The sequence below is a fragment of the Phyllopteryx taeniolatus genome, chromosome 6 (genome assembly GCF_024500385.1).
Source record: "Phyllopteryx taeniolatus isolate TA_2022b chromosome 6, UOR_Ptae_1.2, whole genome shotgun sequence".
Lineage (NCBI taxonomy): Eukaryota > Metazoa > Chordata > Actinopteri > Syngnathiformes > Syngnathidae > Phyllopteryx > Phyllopteryx taeniolatus.
The window spans coordinates 24,586,897-24,606,436 of NC_084507.1; the positions used below are offsets into that span (position 1 = coordinate 24,586,897).

The window sequence follows — 19,540 nt, forward strand, 5'->3', positions numbered from 1 at the left end:
GTACAGGCAGCGTGGGTTCAGTTCCCACTCAGTGACGGTGTGTATCCGTGTCTATGTGTGCCCTGAGACTGACTGGCGACCAGTTCAGGGTGGAGTCAGCCTTTCGCCTGAAGTCAGCTGGGATAGGCTCCAGCGCCACGCGACCCTGAACAGGATAAGCCGTATTGAGAATAGATGGCTACAAATAATTACACCACTAACAAAAGCTCGTATGAGTTGCCTATATCTGATAATTAGTCTCTGAACAAGATCGATGCTTGCCCCGTATAACAGTGAGGTTGACATACATGTGTCACATAATACTCGACCCACGTTGAGTTTCTTTGGCCATGACTCGGCAGCTAGGCCGATTGAAGATTCACCATTTTCAATCAACCGTTGGCTAACGCTTTCACATTATCATGCATCCGTCCATTTTCCATAGCACTTATCCTCACTAGGGTCGTGGGCACAGCTGACTTTGGGCGAGAGGCGGGGTAGACCATGAACTGGTCGCCATACAATCACGGGGCACATAGAGACAAACAACCATTCGCACTCATATTCACACCTACGGACAATTTAGTCTTCAGTCATGTGTGAGGAAACCAGAGTCACCGGAGAAAACCCACACAGGCACAGGGAGAACATGCCGGATTTGAACCTGGGTCCTCAGAACTGTGATGCAGATGTGTTAACAAGTCATTCACCGTGCCGCTGTAACATAATCCTTTCCAAGTTCAAAGGTAAACACAGTTGCATTGAGCTTTGTTCAGTGAACAGATTAGCAATAGCTTCTGATTAAAGCACATACATTGATCCGGACACCAGCTGACTGAAGGGAAATTTGGCAACTTGGTGATGTCGTGTGGGCTTGCATGGACTTTGCACTTTGCGCTTTTTTTTTTTTGGGACTTGGGCCTCAACAAGTAGCCACAAAGTACTTCCGTCCATGGCCCTCAAGGAACCGAAAGCCATACTCAGCATTGGCGCGTCAGAAAACGGGGCGGGGTGAGCAGTGGTAAAAGTCATTTCAGTGTGGCAAAAGAGGGGTTTTAAAGTGAAATGTAAATCTTGATTCTTGCGGTGTTTTCACGAAAGCTTGTCACAGATGTTATTTTGAGACATGGGCACTGAAAAAAACAAAAAAAGCAAAATGTCTCCTTTAAGACCTCAATACCATGTGCATGCACTCAATTAAAGAGGCAGTGCACTAACCAAAAGCAAGCTCTTTCAGAAGACAATTGGTCATACACCACAAAGTCACCAGACTCCCAAAATGTACACGTATGGCTTTTGACCCCAGTCCCCTGTCTTTCAACATCAGGTTTCCTTGTCTCAACTTTCTTGGTCTCCAGAACAAGCCCTCTTGAGAGGAGTTGGACTCTCTTTTACTCAAGAGTTGTTGAACAGATGTGGGGATACTTATTTTCTGTATGTTGGGGTTCACCACAGTGGACGACAGTGTAGCCTCTTTTCGCCTTCGGATGGGGATTACAGGTCCGGCCTGTTGTTTGTGCCTATGCACCAAGCACCATCTTAAACTACCCAACCTTTTTGGAGTCCTTGGAATGGGGTGCTGGCCAACGCTCCTGCTGGGGACTCCCTCATCTCCTGGTGAACTTTGCTATTCTACTTTTGTGCTCATCATGGATTGCCGATAACAAACAATATGTTCAAATGTAAGTGTGTCCATACATGCACTTGCCACCGGGACACCGGAGGCTGCAGTTGAATGATCGACTGTGTCATCCGACGTGTGTTGTCTTGGACACTCTGGGTGAGGAGAGGGGCAAAGCCGTCAACTAATCACCACCTGTTTTGGGTCCAAGGGTGGGGGAGGAGGCTGGTTTGACCTGTGAGGGTCTGCTGGGAACATCTGTCAGGGTCCCACCTTAAACAGAACTTTGGCCAGGTCCCGTGGGAGGCGGGGGACAATGAGTCAGAATGGACAATGTTGTGTGCCTCCATTGTTAAAGGAGCTGTGGACATAAGGTAGTCAGTGCTTGTGGCGGTAATTCCTGAACCCAAGCTAAAGAAGAGACCCTCCTCTGCCTTTTTGACCTGTGGGACCCTGCAGGTAGCTGGTGGGTAGCACAGCCCAAGTGGAATGCAGCTGCGCAGTTGCTAAGACAAAAACTGAAGCATGGGAGAAGTTCAATGATGCCATGGAGAACGACTTTCAGATTGGATTTGAGGAATTTCTGCTCCACCATCTGGCAGCTGAGGCAGGGGAAGCAGTGTCCAGTGAGGTCCAGCAGAGAAGGTAAGGCCTTCTCTGCTGGACTAAATACTACCAGAAGCACTGACCTAAATTTACAACTACAATGAAATTCCATCCATCCATTTTCTACCGCTTAGCCGAGTCGGGTCGCGGGGGCAGTAGCTTTAGCAGGGACACCCAGACTTCCCTCTCCCCAGCCACTTCATCCATCTCGTCCGGGGGGATCCCGAGGCGTTCCCAGGCCAGCCGAAGGATGTAGTCTCTCCAGCGTGTCCTGGGTCGTCCCCGGAACACCTCACCACGGAGGCGTCCGGGAGGCATCCGAATCAGATGCCCCAGCCACCTCATCTGGCTCCTCTCGATGTGGAGGAGCAGCGGCTCTACTCTGAGATCCTCCCGGATGACCGACCTTATCACCCTATCTCTAAGGGAGAGCCCGGACACCCTGCGGAGGAGACTCATTTCGGCCGCTTGTATCCGGGATCTTGTTCTTTCGGTCGGTCACGACCCACACCTCGTGACCATAGGAGAAGGTAGGAACGTAGATCGACCGGTAAATCGAGAGCTTCGCCTTTCGGATTAGCTCCTCCTTTACCACAACGGATCGATCCAAAGTCCGCATCACCGCAGACGCTGCACCGAACCGCCTGTCGATCTCTGGTTCCATTCTTCCCTCACTCGTGAACCTCAAGACCTCAAGATACTTGAACTCCTCCACTTGGGGCAGGATCTCATCCCTTTTCCCTTTTTCGACTGAGGACCATGGTCTCAGATTTGAAGGTGCTGATTCTCATCCCAGCCGCTTCACACTCAGCTGCGAATTGCTCCAGTGAGAGTTGGAGGTCACGGCTTGATGAAGCCAACAGAACCACATCATCTGCAGAAAGCTGAGATGCAATACTGAGGCCACCGAACCGGACCCCCCCCTACGCCTCGGCTGTGCCTAGAAATTGTGTCCATAAAAGTTATGAACAGAACTACAATTAAATTGTTTCCATTAATTTTCAACACGCTATTATGCTCATTTTATGGCCATTCTCTTGGCTGCTGAGCTTCCAGTAGTCTAGGGTATATTTTAGATGGGTATGTTTTTCTTTGTCCAATCAGATTTCAGCTTCTATGTGTTGCCGTGTCAATGTAATCTCCCCAGGGCCTTCAATGCCATAAGTGCTGGCCCATGACACATACTGTTTTGGCAAATCCTTTTCTGACAGAATAAGTGAGGAATCAATCTTGTCTTTAAGGGTTTTTTAACACAAAAAGCTATTTACATGATATAAACAAAAGATACAGTGACACAGACAGCGGGAGAAAGACATGGAAGAAAGGACCCGGGTTCAAATTTGGCCTCGCCTGTGTGGAGTTTGCATGTTCTCCCCGTGCCTGCGTGGCGTTTTTCCGGGTACTCCGGTTTCCTCACACATCCCAAAAACACGCATGGTAGGTTAATTGAAGACTCTAAATTGCCCGTAGGTGTGAACGTGAGTGTGAATGTTCTTTTGTTTTTTTTGTCTATGCGTGCCCTGCGATCGGGTACACCCTCAACCAGTTCCGGGTGTACCCTGCCGTTCACCCAAAGACAGCTGGGATAGGCTCCAGCACGTCCGTGAGCCTAGTGAGGATAAGCGGTAAGGAAAATGGATGGATGGATAATAAAGGAAAGGCACTAAACCTTGTGAACGTGAATAGAAGTAATTTTGCAATGGCTGTTTTTTTTGTTTTCTTTTGTTTTTTTGCCAATCCGATTTTAGGTACACCACTCTTGGCCTTGCAGGCTTAGAGTGATGGCAGCATTTTTTCCATCCTCTGATTGTTTGAGCTAGAGTAAATAGTCTTGTGAGTGCACTCTTCTGACTGGTTAAGCTAAATAGTCTTGTGATGTTCTAAAAGGGTCGCAGAAAAAGAGTACATGAGGATAGATTGGCCAATTTCATTTCTGGCCGTCTTATTTTCTCTGCAGGGTGTACTCCCTTCCAGATAGGCTGGGAAGCGCAGTCATGTGGGAGGGGCTCAGGGTTTATTCTGCACTTCGAGAGTAGCAGTATTAAGGCAAACTAGCTAGCTCGGAGGCGCAGAGAAAGGAGGATGGATTTTAATGAGCTATAAATAATCATCTCAAAGTTATGATATTTTTTTCTCATTATTAGATAAATATTGAGCATGAACTGCTCCAAATGACATTGTATTGTAGACGTTTGGAGTTGCTTGGAAAAGTATAAAGGGTTAACTATGCTTCTTGATTTCGTAATATTGGTATTCATCCCAAATATGCGGAATGCCTCTCTCTCTGTAATGCTACGCATTGTTATATTGTGTTTTGTATGTTATTTTGTAAAATTGTGACGTGATAGTGGTGGATTAGGTCATTTAAGTCCCACTGAAGGCCCAGGTCCAACATGCACTGCCCGACGCTGCGGTGCACAATAAACACTGTGCATACTGGGCATCGGTCGTGCAGACCTCACCTCGGCACATTGTAGGTCGATCAGGAGAACACTTCGAAGACCTCCTCAGTTTCACCAGCATGCCTTCGAAGTGAGGAAGCCAAGTCTAAGAACTCTGAGGTAGGCTGTCCTATCTCCAGGGTCGTTGTCACCAAGGTGGTTAAAAAGCTCTTTGGGAGTAGGCCCCAAGAGTGGATGAAAACCACTCGGAGTTCTTAAAGGCTTTGCATGTTGTGGGGCTGTGTTGGTTGACATGCCTTTGCAACATCGTGGAGACATTGAGGATAGTGAGTCTGTATTTGCAGACCAGTGTGTCATCCTCTTTTTCATGAAATCATGAAAAACTACAAATGGGTCACATTCATCAGCTTCCCTTCAAGGTCTAGTGGGGAAGTTGAACTTGAGATTCACAAGGAGCTGTGTGCTTTTCGTTCTGGCTGTAGAACAGTGGACCAAATCTACACCCTGAGCAGGGTCTTTGAGGTTATCGGACATCACGTCTATATGTGCTTTGTAAACTTGGAGAAGCCATTCGACCGTGACCCTCGGGGAGTCCTGTGGGGTGTGCTCTGGGAGTTTGGGGTGTTGTACCACCGATCAGTTTGGTTCAGTCCCTAAAAGACTACTTTTTTTTTGTCAGACTTTGATCCACATTGCGGATTTCTTTCCAGAGAGCTTTGGACTCTGCCAAGTATTAAGTATATGATTTTTGCAGATGATGTGGTTCTGCTGGCTTCAACCCTCACTGGATGGGTTCGCAGCCATGTTTGTAGAGGTTCGGAGGAGAATGAGCACCTCCAAATCTGAAACAGTGGTCCTTGGGCTTAAAAGGGTAGATTGACAGACCGACTGATGTAGTGTCAGCAGTGACGGGGACTCTGAAATGGTCTGAGAAAACAGAAAAGAAAAGCTGACCCGAAAAGCAGAGTTCTTAATTTACAAGTTGATCTAGGTTCCCATTCTCACCGATGGTCATGAGCTGTGGGTTGTGACTGAAAGAAGATCATGAATACAAGCGGCCAAATGGGTTCCACCTGTACGGTGCGCTCCCTTCCAGATAGGGTTAGAAGCTCAGAGTAGAGCCGCTTCTCCTACACATCGAGAGGAGCCCGATAAGGGGGCCTGTGCATTAATTTAGAATACGGCTGGCATGGGAACGCTTTGTGATCCCCCAGGAAGAGCTGGACAAAGAAACTGGAAAGAGGGAAGTCTGGGTTCACATGCTTAGGCCGCTACCCCCTTGACCCTATCCCCAGAAAAGCAAAAATCGGATGGATAGATAGATCGATAATAATGACCATAATACAATTTAAGAACAACTAGAAACTGTAAAAGTACTGGTACTGTACCATATGGAAAGTCAGTGAAAGGGTGCAATTGGCGGATCTTTAGAGTATCGTACTAGTTTTGTTGCAGCACGTTATGGGTATTTCAGTGCACTCTGCAATTCTGATTGTTTGCAATTATTTTAGCAACCACGGTGCTGTTAATTCTTTCTTGTTAAAGGCATCTTAAGGTTTGATTTTTCAGTCCAGTACAGTTTCGCGCAGCAGAGCACAGCAGTGATGCCAACATACTCTTCACAAGCCCTGTTAGAAAGTAAAAATCATTCTTATTATTATTATTGTTATTTGTACTTTACCATGGCTCAAATCCATCCATCCATCCATCCATTTTCTGAGCCGCTTCTCCTCACTTGGGTCGCGGGCGTGCTGGAGCCTATCCCAGCTGTCATCGGGCAGGAGGCGGGGTACACCCTGAACTGGTTGCCAGCCAATCGCAGAGCACATAGGAACAAACAACCATTCGCTCTCACAGTCATGCCTACGGGCAATTTAGAGTCTCCAATTAATGCATGTTTTTGGGATGTGGGAGGAAACCGGAGTGCCCGGAGAAAACCCACGCAGGCACGGGGAGAACATGCAAACTCCACACAGGTGGGTCCGGGGATTGAACCCGGGTCCTCAGAACTGTGAGGCTGACGCTCTAACCAGTCGGCCACCGTGCCGCCATGGCTCAAATCATCAGTCATATGTAAATGAACTGTTTTCAGCAGACCAAATAGAATGCTGAAAATGTTGGATGGTTACCACTAACCATCACGTTTAGTTCCATAAGTCTCCTGATGAACAATCATTTCAACTAACAAATGGAGGGAATAGAAATGTATAGGCTGTGGATGTCCAGATTAAAAGCCACATGTGGAAGAAATTCAATTTCAAGTGAAAGGGCAATACACCAGCTCTATGTATACCGTAGGCAGTGATATTAAAAAGCAATCAAAACTAACGTATAAAAAATTCTAAAATCGACGTGGAAAGGAAAGTCAAAAGGTTAAAGGTGGGTGAGTGGCTGGATGGAATAAAGGTAGTCAAGACCTTATCTGGGAAATAAACTTATTGGTCAAAAGATTTGAATCAAATGACTCGCACTACAGTCAATGTATTTAATTGAGTCCGAAATATTGGGATGAAACCTACAGTCAGCATAAAGTTCAACCTTTCTTGAGGTCTAATTTTGTGAGGTCAAATTAATTGGTTAGCACATGTGCCTCACAGTTCTGAGGACCGAGATTCAAATCCCGGCACGGTCTGTGTGGCGTTTGCATGTTCTCCCCGTGCCGTGCCTGCGTGCGTTTTGCTCCCACATCCCCAAAACATGCGTGTTAGGTTGATTGAAGACTCTAAATTGGCCGTAGGTGTGAACGTGAGTGTGAACGGTTGGTTATTTCTATGTGCCCTGTGATTGGCTGGCGACCGGTTCAGGGTGTAACCCGTCTCCCTACCCGAAGATAGCTGGGCTAGGCTTCAGCAGCTCGCGAAAAGAAAAGGGATGGAAATGAATTTGTTTTTGGGGTGCAGACAGCAATGAAGATTTGTGTAACTTTGATGCTGGAGAAGTTTCTTTTCTGCGCAACAGGCGAGCTCTACTGTATATATGTGGATATTTGGGTTATGATGGATAATGGAGACAGAGAAAAAGAAATGACAGAGAGAAAAACAAGTCATGATGGGACACTGGCTGTAAAAGAAACAAAACAAAACATAATACTTGGAGTCGTCTTTAATAGAGAACAGTAGTGCTGAGTGCTCGGTCCTGTGAGTAAGGGACAGGACCGTATAGCATAGGAAAGGACACGACAGGATGTGGACAGGACAAGAACAGAAGAGGGCAGGGTTAATGAAACTGGCAGTGAAATTGGAGTGCGGGGCGAGTGGCCGTGTAATACCGCAACACCCATAGAAACTGAGTGCAAGTGAGGGAACATGCAAAGTCACAAGAGCTACTGACAGAGTGGTCCCAAACCAAGCTAACCAAGTCATGTGTTTGTGTCTACAGAAACATTCAACGCCGTCACGCGTGCACGATAAATGTCACGAGGTCTTCAAGGGCATATCCTCCTCCTGTGTGCTTAAGGCAGAAAAGGTGCGCAGTGGCTCACTTGTCTGGCTGCACAGATTCTTCCCTCCACTTCAGTAGGTCAAATACGCACTCTGGGTGGAGCAACCCTGGATCGTGGGCGTTCACCGCCGTCGATTTCAGCACCTTTCTTTCTCCGCACTCTGGAGGCTATCGTAAGTACAGTGCCACGTGAAGATGAAACATCATGTGGCACTTGAAGTTTGGAGGCAGTTAAATAGACTCCCGAAAAGCTATCAAAAGTAGTCAAACTGCCACTGTCACAAAATTGTCGTTTTTTTTTTTTACCACCGACATTCGTTTGAAGGTTATTACATTGTTAAATTTGCATATGACAACAGGAGGGCCATACAAATACGGGGATGGCAGCACAATATTGTCAATTGGCGTGTCTTGGTACGTTCACAATTTGACACCAGTTAAAGGGAGGACACGGTCACCACATAATGTATGTTTTATCGAATATACGCTCATTTCTCTTAGATGTTCTTCCCTTGTCCTCCCCTTGCGTTGAGGCAAACCCGTGGGACACCCTCCCGCTGATGCGCTCAACCGATTGAGCACATTAGCTCCTCCCACTCGTTTAGTGACACACTAAACATTTTGATTTTTTTACACACTAAGGTTAAAAATGTGCAATATACCGGTGACAGCATATCACTGACGCCAATTCGTTCAGTCAGGAGCACAGTATCGCTGATGAATGAAGCGGCGGGCATGTCATCAACAATGCGCGGCGATGATTAACTTCCGTATCTGGAGTGTGTGTGGATTTCAATGGCATTCGCGTTTCTCAGAAAAACTCCACATTCCAGGAATAATATCCCTTGAACTGCAACGTCATGCCTCTCAGCCGCGCAAATGATACGGGTACGCGTGGGAGGTGTGGCAGAAGTCACTGCGGCAGAATCTGCGACCTTGACGGCGTGCGAGCCAGGTGTGTAAAAAAAAAAAATAGGAGACTACGGCCCTTAAAGAATGGGATAACTGGAGCACATTTCTAATCTTTGGGGAACAGTACCCTTTGGAGTGACAGGTTGAAAAGAAGGTAGATGATGTGCTCCAGTTTAAAAAAAGAATAGGACTAGCCCGTCCAGTCCCGGAGATGTACGAGTGTACAGGTTGAGCAGCTCAGACAGTATGTCAGAGATTAGTACAGAATGAGAGGAGAACGGGGCGGTGTGTCGAAGCGAGTCATTGACTTGTGGATCCTGCCATGGCAAAAGAATTAGCAGGAGATGCCGATTCATCAGATGCACACCCGGCTTTAACAAAGTGCTTGTTGAAGAAATGAAGCAACTTAAAAAATTCACTCACTTCGGCCGCAGAGGACAGGTGGACTCTGGCACACTAATTGACCTCAGACTCACCAACAGACCTCATCTGGCGTGTTCTGTCAAAGCCTTTGTGATCACTGTAGCATAGCTTTGGTTCGCAAATCTGCCGAGACAACAGCCTCTGATTGTCTCGAAACATCACTCGAGACACTTTTTGATATGATCGAGCATTATTACAATGGCACAGAATAAGTCCACTATCCCTCACGCTGAAGATGTCTGGCCTTACTTTAGTGCTATTCTCAAAAAAAAACATGTTCCTCTTGAGACAATAAGTTAAATATCACTTAGTACACGGTTAAGTCCTCATTTGTATAAGCTTATCCATCAGAAACACCGACTGTAGCGACTAGCTAAGACGTCAAAATGAACACAAGACAGGTCATCCAGGAATAAATGTACTCAGGCTATTAGACAGGCAAAAACGGGTTACTTTAAATAGCAGCTGCTCACCAGAAGGACAAATCATAAAACATTTTGTATACCCATCAAGGCACTTGATGGGTATACAAACACTTTGCCTCACACTCCTCTTTATCAAATCCGATGGTATTATTGTCAAAAACAAATCTAAGACGGTTCATGGCGTCAAAAACACTTTGTCAAAGCCGTGTGTGCATGTGATAATTCTGGATCTCATGCTACCTTCTCTCCAGTCCTCTTAGGATCTGCCACTCATTCATCTGCTTCGTTAAGGTATTCCGCACTACTTTTGGCTGATCTTCTTTTCAATTTTCTGCCTTAACTAACTGGAACACTCTCCAACAAATAATAATAGTCAGGAGTTCGGGTCCATTCGGGTCCACCAAAACCAGATCTGCAGATTGACACATGAATTGTTCAGGTATTGCACATTATCGACTAATCAATTTCAGCTTGCTAAGCTGAGTTCTTGAGTAGTATCATTCCCTCCTTCCACAAGGAAATGCAGGGGACACTAAGCTACAACTGTCAGGGCTGCTGTTTCAGCAGCCTGAGTCCAGCCCGTGTGTGTGTGTGTCATGAGTGCTTTGCAGTCTAGTAGCTGCACCTTGTCATCCTAATTACACCTAACTGCTCTTAAGACGCTGGGGGACTCCAACTCGTCGCCAGACTATCGCCAAGTTCGTAGCCTAGCCACCTTGCCTATCTTTTAGCTTCCTGAAGACCGAGTGAGTTACCGCTACCTAATTCTTGTTCTTTGTCCCCAGTCTGCCATCTGCCCTTGCTCCCTGCAAACACCGGTTTGCAGGGAGCTCACCTCTTGCGGCCCACCGACAACACGGACTCCTACCCTGCCAGACCGGTCCTCGTTGGAACCCTGCCAATCCCGGATTTAGTTCTTGGAGTTCCTTTGTTCGCTTCCAAGCTGCAATAAACCTTTATTCACAAACTCATCTCCCTGTCCTCTCTGCATCTGGGTCCAACTTGCAACCTGAATCCTGACAACAACGGCACCTCATCAAAACCCTTCAAGATCCTGAGCAGAGTGAAACAGGGTTGTCGTGTCAAGACTGTCGCACCAGGATTGCACTGCTGAACCACTAAAGATGCTGGTCCCAGCAAAAATAACGAACAAAGAGTGATCGACCATGTCTCTCGAGACATAAGGATGCCTACTAGTTTCTAGGGATGGGACGACACTCTGTAAAACCGAGTATTGTTCGGTAAGCTCTGCACGGTACAATACTTCCTGCTGGACTGCTGTTTTTCGGTTTTTGCATTCATGCTCTGTGTGTGTGTGTGTGTGTGTGTGTGTGCACATGCCTGCTGCACGTACACCGACTCACAGTTGTAACTGCATCCCACTTCAAAGTGCAGCTCATGGACACGATAAAACTACCACAAGCGGAGGATTTGAGAGACGGAAATTGGAAGAAGCACCGGCTTCATTCAAATCGATTACATTTGGTTTCACCGTGAAATACAACAATGAGAGAGTGACATTTTACTTTCTGCAAGCGTTGCAATTGTAAAAGTTGTAATGTACTTTAAAGGAAACACAAACAATATTTCTGATTGCATCCTGATTTGCTGGACACACCTTGGACTGGGAGCATTTATTGCTTAGGACTTGCAGCCCTTTTCTGTGGTCAAAGATATGTAGTTTAGCCACTTAATGAAAAGTCTTGACCAACCAAACAGTTGGATTAAGCGTTACTGGCTTAACTCAACTGTTAGACAAATTGTGGGGTTTTTTTTTTTGTGTTTGTTTTTTTGCCATTTTGTATGTTTACATTTTTATACTGTATAAGGAATAAGAGGCAGTTGACCAAAAGTGTTGTTTTGTTTCAAAAAGTATTAAATTGAAATAAGTTATACATCTGTCTCACAGTTCTAAGGTCCCGGATTCAAATCCGGCCTCGCATGTGTGGAGTTTGCATGTTCTCCCCGTGCCTGTGCGGGTTTTCTCCGGGCACTCCGGTTTCCTCCCATATCCCAAAACCATGCATGGTAGGTTATTTGAAGACTCTGAATTTCCCGTAGGTGTGAATGTTAGTGCGAATGGTTGTTTGTTTACATGTGCCCTGCGATTGGCCGGCGACCAGTTCAGGGTGTACCCCACCTCTCGCCCAGAGTCAGCTGGGATAGGCTCCAGCATGCCCGCAACCCTAGTGAGGATAAGCGGTATGGAAAATGGATGGGTGGATGGATTATTGAGTCCACTACAAAATGTAGATTTTGCAGACAAGCGAAACTTTCTATTGCAGTTTCTGATTTATTATTATTCATCAGTAATACAGTGAAAATTGGAGGAAATGTGAATATTTACTTTGCAAATTGGTCTACAGCGTGCGCCCCCTAAATTCTCTGCTAGTGCCCCTCAAGTTATGAGCCACTGTGCTCCTCGTAAAAAACGGTCTCCTGCCGGCTCCCCTCCATTAGGACTGTCTATGTGTTCGTGTGCAGGATTGCAGAGAGACAAGTTGGAGCAGGGCGGGACGGTGGACGACCGGTTAGCACATCCGCCTCGCAGTTCTGAGGACCCGGGTGCAAATCCGGCCTCACCTGTGTGTAGTTTGCATGTCCTCCCCATGCGTGCGTGAGTTTCCACCATGTACTCCGGTTTCCTCCCATATCCCAAAACCATGCATGGTAGGTTAATTGAAGACTCTAAATTATCCATAGGTATGAATGTGAGTTCGAATGGTTGTTTCTTTCAATGTGCCCTGTGATTGGCTGGCAACCAGTTCAGGGTGTGATTTGCCTCCTGCCCGGACTTAGCTGGGACAGGCTCCAGCACGACCGCAAACCTTGTGAGGATAAGCGGTGTGGAAAATGGATGGATGAAGTTGGAGCAGGGACCCAGGTGAACACAATTGTCATCAGCTGCATGTGTAAGCCAGTACTGAAATCCACCTCGTTGCCAGATTGACATAAAACAAGGCTGTGATTGTCACGATTTTGCCCCTTCCTGACCAAGCATGTTAAACGCCAGATCTACAGTATCTTATGTTTTATAAGATTATCCTATAAGAATATCCTTAGGTCTGAGGTGTGTTAAGCGTTGATTTGTCCCCATAACTGGGTCTCAATTGGGTTGGGGCCAATAATCTTAAATATTGAGTCGGCTAAATATTTAGGACCAAACCTCTTCATGTATGTGGGGGAAGCCGACATTTCCCCAGTAATGACGCCATGAATTGTGACGTGAATTGGAATGTAGCCAACCAAAGAAGTGCCCTGACTGAGGAACAACCAAGTGGCCATGAGTGAAAACGTTTTTTGTACAAACCCGATTGCAATGAAGTTGGGACGTTGTGTTAAACATAACAAGAACATTCATTCAAGGATTGCTGGTGGTATGTTCACGTACTTTTAACACGCTACGGCTCGCAAGCAGGCAACAAACTGTTATGTAGCCTAGCAAGGTAGTGCTAGCGCCACGGTTGTACGTAAACATGGCGGCGTTCCGTCGAATCATGCTCTAAAGCTTCGGTAAACATTGGGTTGTGCACGTGAATAAATGTTGACAACGGCAAGCATGGGAGGGGATGCGGCGGTCACAATACGCAATCCTATTGGTCGACGTCAAGGTGCGCTGTCGGAGAGTCGTCGTTGATATGTCACACTACACAGAAGATAGCCCAAAAAAATCTACCTTGCTCGACTTTTCATTTTGACGTCGTAGGGCCAAATCGTCGGTCGTGGATTATGTCACACTACAAGAATTTTTGTGGTTCGACAAAATATGTCTGGGAAATCGGCTGCGATAGCTGACTGGGCCGATATCTGGGCCAAAATCCTGTAGTCTGATCTAGGCATGAACGGCAAGAAGTATTTTTGAGAAGTCAACAGTCCTTCTTCCGGTAACCTTCGGAAACACTCATGTAACATCGGAAAAGTACCCGGAAGTGTCTGTTTGTCTTGGTTTTTGTGCGAGACTTCTGCCTCGAAGGACTTGTTTCGAGACTGTTGGGGAACAGAATCTTTATGCGTGTGGTGTTGTGTGTGTGTGTTGAAATTATTGCCGCACACCACACACAATACGACCAAAACAGTTAAAGGCCTGATTTTTGGCATGGCTCGAATTATTATGTCAGGGACTTTTCTTCAACGGCGTTCCTCATTCACACATTGAACTGCATCATCTTTTTTCACAATTTTGACACACGCTTTCTATGACCCACTGTGAGACAATACTCCGTTTGTACCATACAAATACATAGTCTGTACGAGCGTCAGATACCGAAACTTGTCTGGCTTCAAACGTGTTAGCGTTTCGCTCCCTCATAATAGAAGCGACAAGCCGAGCTTCAGTCCCCGCTCTGAAAAGCTGTCACGAGCTCAAATGGAAAGCGATGCAAAGCCGCCATCTACTGGTATTAGTTTGGCCGTAAAGTTATGTCGAACCTTGAATTTCAAAGACGAGCTGCACAAGACCCTCTTCGACGCCTACACATTGAAAAATGCATTTGACGCATATATTTGCCGGTGGCAGTAAACTTTGGATTCCAGTTGAGTACTCTAAAAATCCACGGCAGCGAATGAGATAAGAAAACTATGGGTGTCGGCAATTGGATTCAGCAGATGTGCTTATGGGCAGGGCTAGAACCAGGGCATCCAATAGATTACCCAATCACTGATAGCTTCTGAGGCTAGTGTGTTCCTGATTGAGGAGCCCTGAGTGAGAGAGAGGGGATTCTGTGCAAACTCAAAAATGACATTTGAGACAGCAAAACAGATGCAGTTGAACAAAGAGATCATTGAAGAAAGAAAACATTTGAATATACCAACAATGCTAATGTGGACAGAATAGCCTGCCATACGGAGGAGAGCTCCTGAAATGCTGTTTGGGATCAAGTGTTTTACGTTCACTAAGGAGGATGACATTTGGGACAGTTTGTCCATCCACGAGAATCCAACACTTGGTGTTCAACTCATGGTGTTCAGCGGAGAAGAAACTCGCTATGTGTTTTTGAATTATGATTTCAGTTCGAGTGCAGGGTGCACATTTCAAGGATCCGTTCAGACATGTTCATGTAAAATGTATGTATGCACACGTGGATGCAATTCATTGGGTCATTTATGAGATGATATCTGTGTTAATATGATCTTATAGCCAATACAACGTGTCTAAAAATCTGAAAATGTGCTACTATTATATTATTTGTTTGTCTGGTGTTCTCGCTTGTAATTTTTGGAAGTCAGAATACTGATTTTGTAGTTTAAAATGAAATGAAATATTCGAAATTGCGACACACTGGATTTCTCTTTGAAGGTTTTTGCGAAGCCCTGGCTTCCCGTTACTAGAAACGACCAAAGAGGAGACAAACATATGGAATTCATGAATGCTATTTTCACACAACTGCACACAAAGAACAGCTGGATACGTCTAGAGAAATGGCACGGATCACCATCTTTATAGCAGCACCTACAACCAGATGGAACTCTTCACATCACATCATCCTTCTTTTCTTCTGCTTAATACTTTGGCGATCTGTCACGATACACAAATGATATAAATGACATTTCTCTCTGTGCCATCGATTAAGAATCCATTTGGAACCGTTCTGGAGGACACATTTACGCTTTCCAATAACAATGTGTATTTTCTGAAGAACACTCCACAGAATACTTACACACAATTTAATGGATCATTATTGAACATGTAATTGTTTATCGCATCCTACAGTTGTATACTAGTATAGGGATAGGATTTTAAATCCTATATATCATCATTAATGTGACTTTAAGTTCAAGAATGCTTCATTAATATGACTTGGACTATTTTAAGCACCATTCGAAGAACAAATGTAATTCGTATGAACATGCTGATGAATCTGGCCCAAGAATTCCTTGAGTGAGCTACACCACCAGGCTGCTTATAGGTGACAGTGTAAAAGTGTGGTATAAGGCATACCCCGCCCTCTCCTTTAGTTTCATATCAGTAATGCCGTCTTTGGACACCAGTTTGTTAAAAACGAGAATCCCAATTACCATGTTAACCTGCCAAAAGAAGAGGTGTACAATTAATACATATAAAGACATTTTCTTTTTTGACAGCATGCAGAAATACTGTGATCATGATTGATGATCGACAGAATGCAAAAAATCAATACAAAATCAACACTGCACAAAGTTCTAGCGACTACGTTCAATGTAAATAACATCAGAAAAAGATCACACACCCAATCAAAATTGGAGACGGGAAAAGTTCATTTAAATTCAATATTCCGTAAAAAATACATTTTCTATATGTTATGAATACGGGACGGCAGAAATAGTTTTCATTATTACAAAAAAAACATAGGCGATGAAAAAAGTACCGAAAGAATCATTGAGAGAAATAAAACCTCACTACATATTTTGCCAATACACCATTCTGTATCACTTAATATGTCATGAAATGATGTCCAATCGTGTTGTCGTACATCATGTATTATTGCTATACTAATAATGATTATGCACATAACTGCCATTATAGGAAATACCTTCTTTTTGTGATTTCAAAATGATAGTGTCTGCTGTAAACTGCTCTAAAACGGGTGAGCATTTCATTCCGAGCGAATGAAGAAGTGAATATAGAATTCAATGCAAGAGCTAAAAAAGAAAGGAAAAGAAGTGCAGGTTCCAAATCTTAAACATGTATGAAGATCATAAAGGAAAAACAAATGCTACGTTCACACTGGACGCGAATTGGACGTTATACGCTGCATTAACGCTCTTTGTGTCAGGTTTATTTTTGTCGGGTTAGCTGCTAAATGCGTTGCATACATTTGCCCAAGGCCGGCCCGCTGGCTCCAAACGAGATTTTGGCCCCCGATATGTAACGCGTGTCCCATATTCGGAGGCCAAAATGACTGCACAAACTTTTTGTTTAGGCAGATAGGCCAGTTCATTTGTAGACGAGGTAAAATGGCATGGTTAATGTGGATGAAAAATGGTTTATTCTAAAAATAAAACACTGTGGTTCAATGATATTGTTTTATTTTATTTCCCAAAAATCAATGAATCCATTGCAGACTTGGATGCGTGTGCTTTAAAAGTGTCTCTGCGTTCGTGCCTCTGTGTCTGCATCAATAAATGACACATGGAGTCTCGCTCTCTCTGCTATCATTCACGATCAACTTACCCTCTCCATATAGTATAAAACGCATGCACACGCACACACACACACACACACACACTCTATGTTATATGCAGTAACAGTATACGGTATATAGGCCTATATCAGTGACGTCTGGGTGAAATGGTTGTCACGTTGTCTGGAAACATCACCCAGATGTTTTCATCTTCCTGGTGAAAGCACAAGCAATATTTGGCTCTCCCGGCTGCCGGAGTCACCGCGACCGATCATTCTCGGCAGTCACGGTGACGTCTCGGCCAGCGACAGGGGGTGGCGTGGGGGTGCTGCTGCCTTCTGGAAAAATTCTGTTGCGTTAGATTTTTATGCTGATTACAAATAAAATTGGCATGCTGATTGCAAAACATTTTTTTTTCTAGCACGTCATGTTTCCCCTCCAGATAAGCAAAATTCCACTGATTAGCTGCAGTAAGACTTGCCAGTTGATTACGATTGGACTCATCTACAGCTATGTGGGAACTTGTTTGTGCAGTCACGTGAGCGGTGTGTGCAGCTCCCAAGAGCTCAGTACTATCAATAGCTACATACAGAAAGCTAGCATAGTAGGAATTAAGAGGATTTGTTCTAGCTTTTCTCTTGACCTTGTAACCATGGGCATACCGTTCGTTGTAAGTTCTATTTCATTTGATGCTGTTTTTTTTAGTTTTCAAAGCTTGTAACTATTCCACCTTAGTGTCTTATTTCCATAGATACATACATTTTTCAGATTTTTTGAAGAAAACGGGGATCCTATAGTTCAGAAACTTGACGCGATAGATAAAAACTGAGATCGGTTTTGGATTCTGCACTCAAAAACAGCTGTCAGACCTAACTCAACACAAATTGTGTTTCCCAGTGTTCCCACTGGCCAGGAGCAGCGGCGGCGACTGATCATGGAATTGGATCGTCTATGGGGTGACAGAGGGGGCATAGACGTAATGTCCAGATCAGACGCTCATCATTTGTTTTGTTTTGTTTTCTTGGGGCGGTGCGACCAGTTACCAGATGGCCCACGGCCCGGTGAAGACCACTGGCCTCGGCCCCTTCGTTTCTCCGGGACACGTGGTGTGAACGAACACCCGCGATCAAACTTCCACGAGTGTCCAGTATGAACGCAGCATAAGATGAAAAACACACAAAGACCTATCATTGCAAGGACATACTAGGGGTTGAACGACTTCCTATTTTTTTGTAGTTGACGTTCAGTTGATGAAAACTGAGTTGATGTCGAATGATCGATGACGTCGTTGATATTTTTTTCAGTTGTCAACTCACTGTTTACCTGCCTCACGCTCGCAGTTGATGACACGCAAGCTACAAGTACCTAAATGTACAGTGGGTATGGAAAGTATTCAGACCTCTTCAATGTTTCCCTCTTTGTTATATTGCAGCCATTTGCTAAAATCCTTTAAGTTCATTTTGTCCTCATTAATATACACACAGCACCCCATATTGACAGAAAAAAACGGAATTGTTGAAATGTTGGCAGATTTCTTAAAAAAGAAAAATGAAATGTCACACGGCCATAAGTATTCAGACCCTTTGCTGTGACACACAGCAATATAACAAAGAGTGAAAAATTGAAGGGGGTCTCAATACTTTCCGTACCCACTGTAGCTCAACAGCTGCCTTAGGCCTGGTACACACAGAAAGACTTTAAATCTTAAAAGATGTTTTATCTGTGACAGACCCCACACATCAAGATAAAGAAATCTGGCATTTAATAGTTTTCGTCGTTTTGTGTGTGCTGATAATATCAACACAGAACACCACGCAGGGAACTTGAAATCTCGCGTGATCACACGTGAGCTCACAAGAACCACATCCGCGGAGCTTTGCGCCGATATTTTTTTCCGAAGTGGCGTTGTCCTAAAAAAAAAAAACGAATTGCTTTGGAAAACAATTCTTGCCGGCTGGGGAACCCACTTTTATACAAAAACTAAACGACAGCGGGTAAGATTTTATGCTCATTTTTATTTACAGTCGTTTCTGTTGAATCAGGGCGCTTCTCGATTGGCTATATTCCGTTCTACGTCAAAATTCACGGCGCCATGACTCAGGAGAAGTCGTTTCTCGCCCACACACAGGAAGACCTTTCGTCACAAATATTGAACACGTTCATTAATTAAGATTGTCGGCCCCGACTTGTTTTAGACCCTAAAGTTGGGACGAATCAATTCTTAACACACATTAGACCTAAAGACAATCTTATAGGATTATCTTATAAGACTAAAAATTGTCTGGCATTTGACGTGCTTGGTTGGGAAGGGGCAAAATCAGCACAAAAACAGGCCGATTGTCTTTGTGTGTGTTCCGGGCCTTACCAAATGATAGGCAACCCACAGATATTCTGTAGCTCCCGCTACATGCAGCTCGGACTCTGTGTATCTTTGTTAGCATATACCGTATCGATGTGATAAGCTGTTAGGGTTTCTCTGTGATGAAAATGAACAAAACCTCTCATACTGATGAACACTTGCAGTCCATCCTGAGAATCTCAGATAGCAAGTATCACGCTCTGGCAAAATGGCATAAGAGCAAAGAATTTTAAGTTTCAATGTATTATTTTAACTACGACTTTTACCATACC

The 19,540-nt window shown here is 44.7% G+C and overlaps 1 protein-coding gene across 10 annotated transcripts in view; it reads right to left on the reverse strand.

The window, feature by feature from the left end:
- Window positions 1-19,540, reverse strand: part of LOC133480183 (adhesion G protein-coupled receptor B1-like) — a 274,432-nt gene that overhangs the window by 76,318 nt on the left and 178,574 nt on the right. For 9 of the 10 annotated variants that reach the window (XR_009789207.1, XM_061777927.1, XM_061777930.1 and 6 more), the window contains one exon: window positions 15,748-15,833. The exons of the other annotated variant lie outside the window; for it this stretch is intronic. Coding sequence is in view for 8 of the 9 variants with exons in the window: in XM_061777927.1 (XP_061633911.1) it covers window positions 15,748-15,833 (86 nt within the window). In the remaining variant the exon portion in view is untranslated. The remainder of the gene's footprint in view (window positions 1-15,747; window positions 15,834-19,540) is intronic. 10 annotated transcript variants of the gene reach the window in all.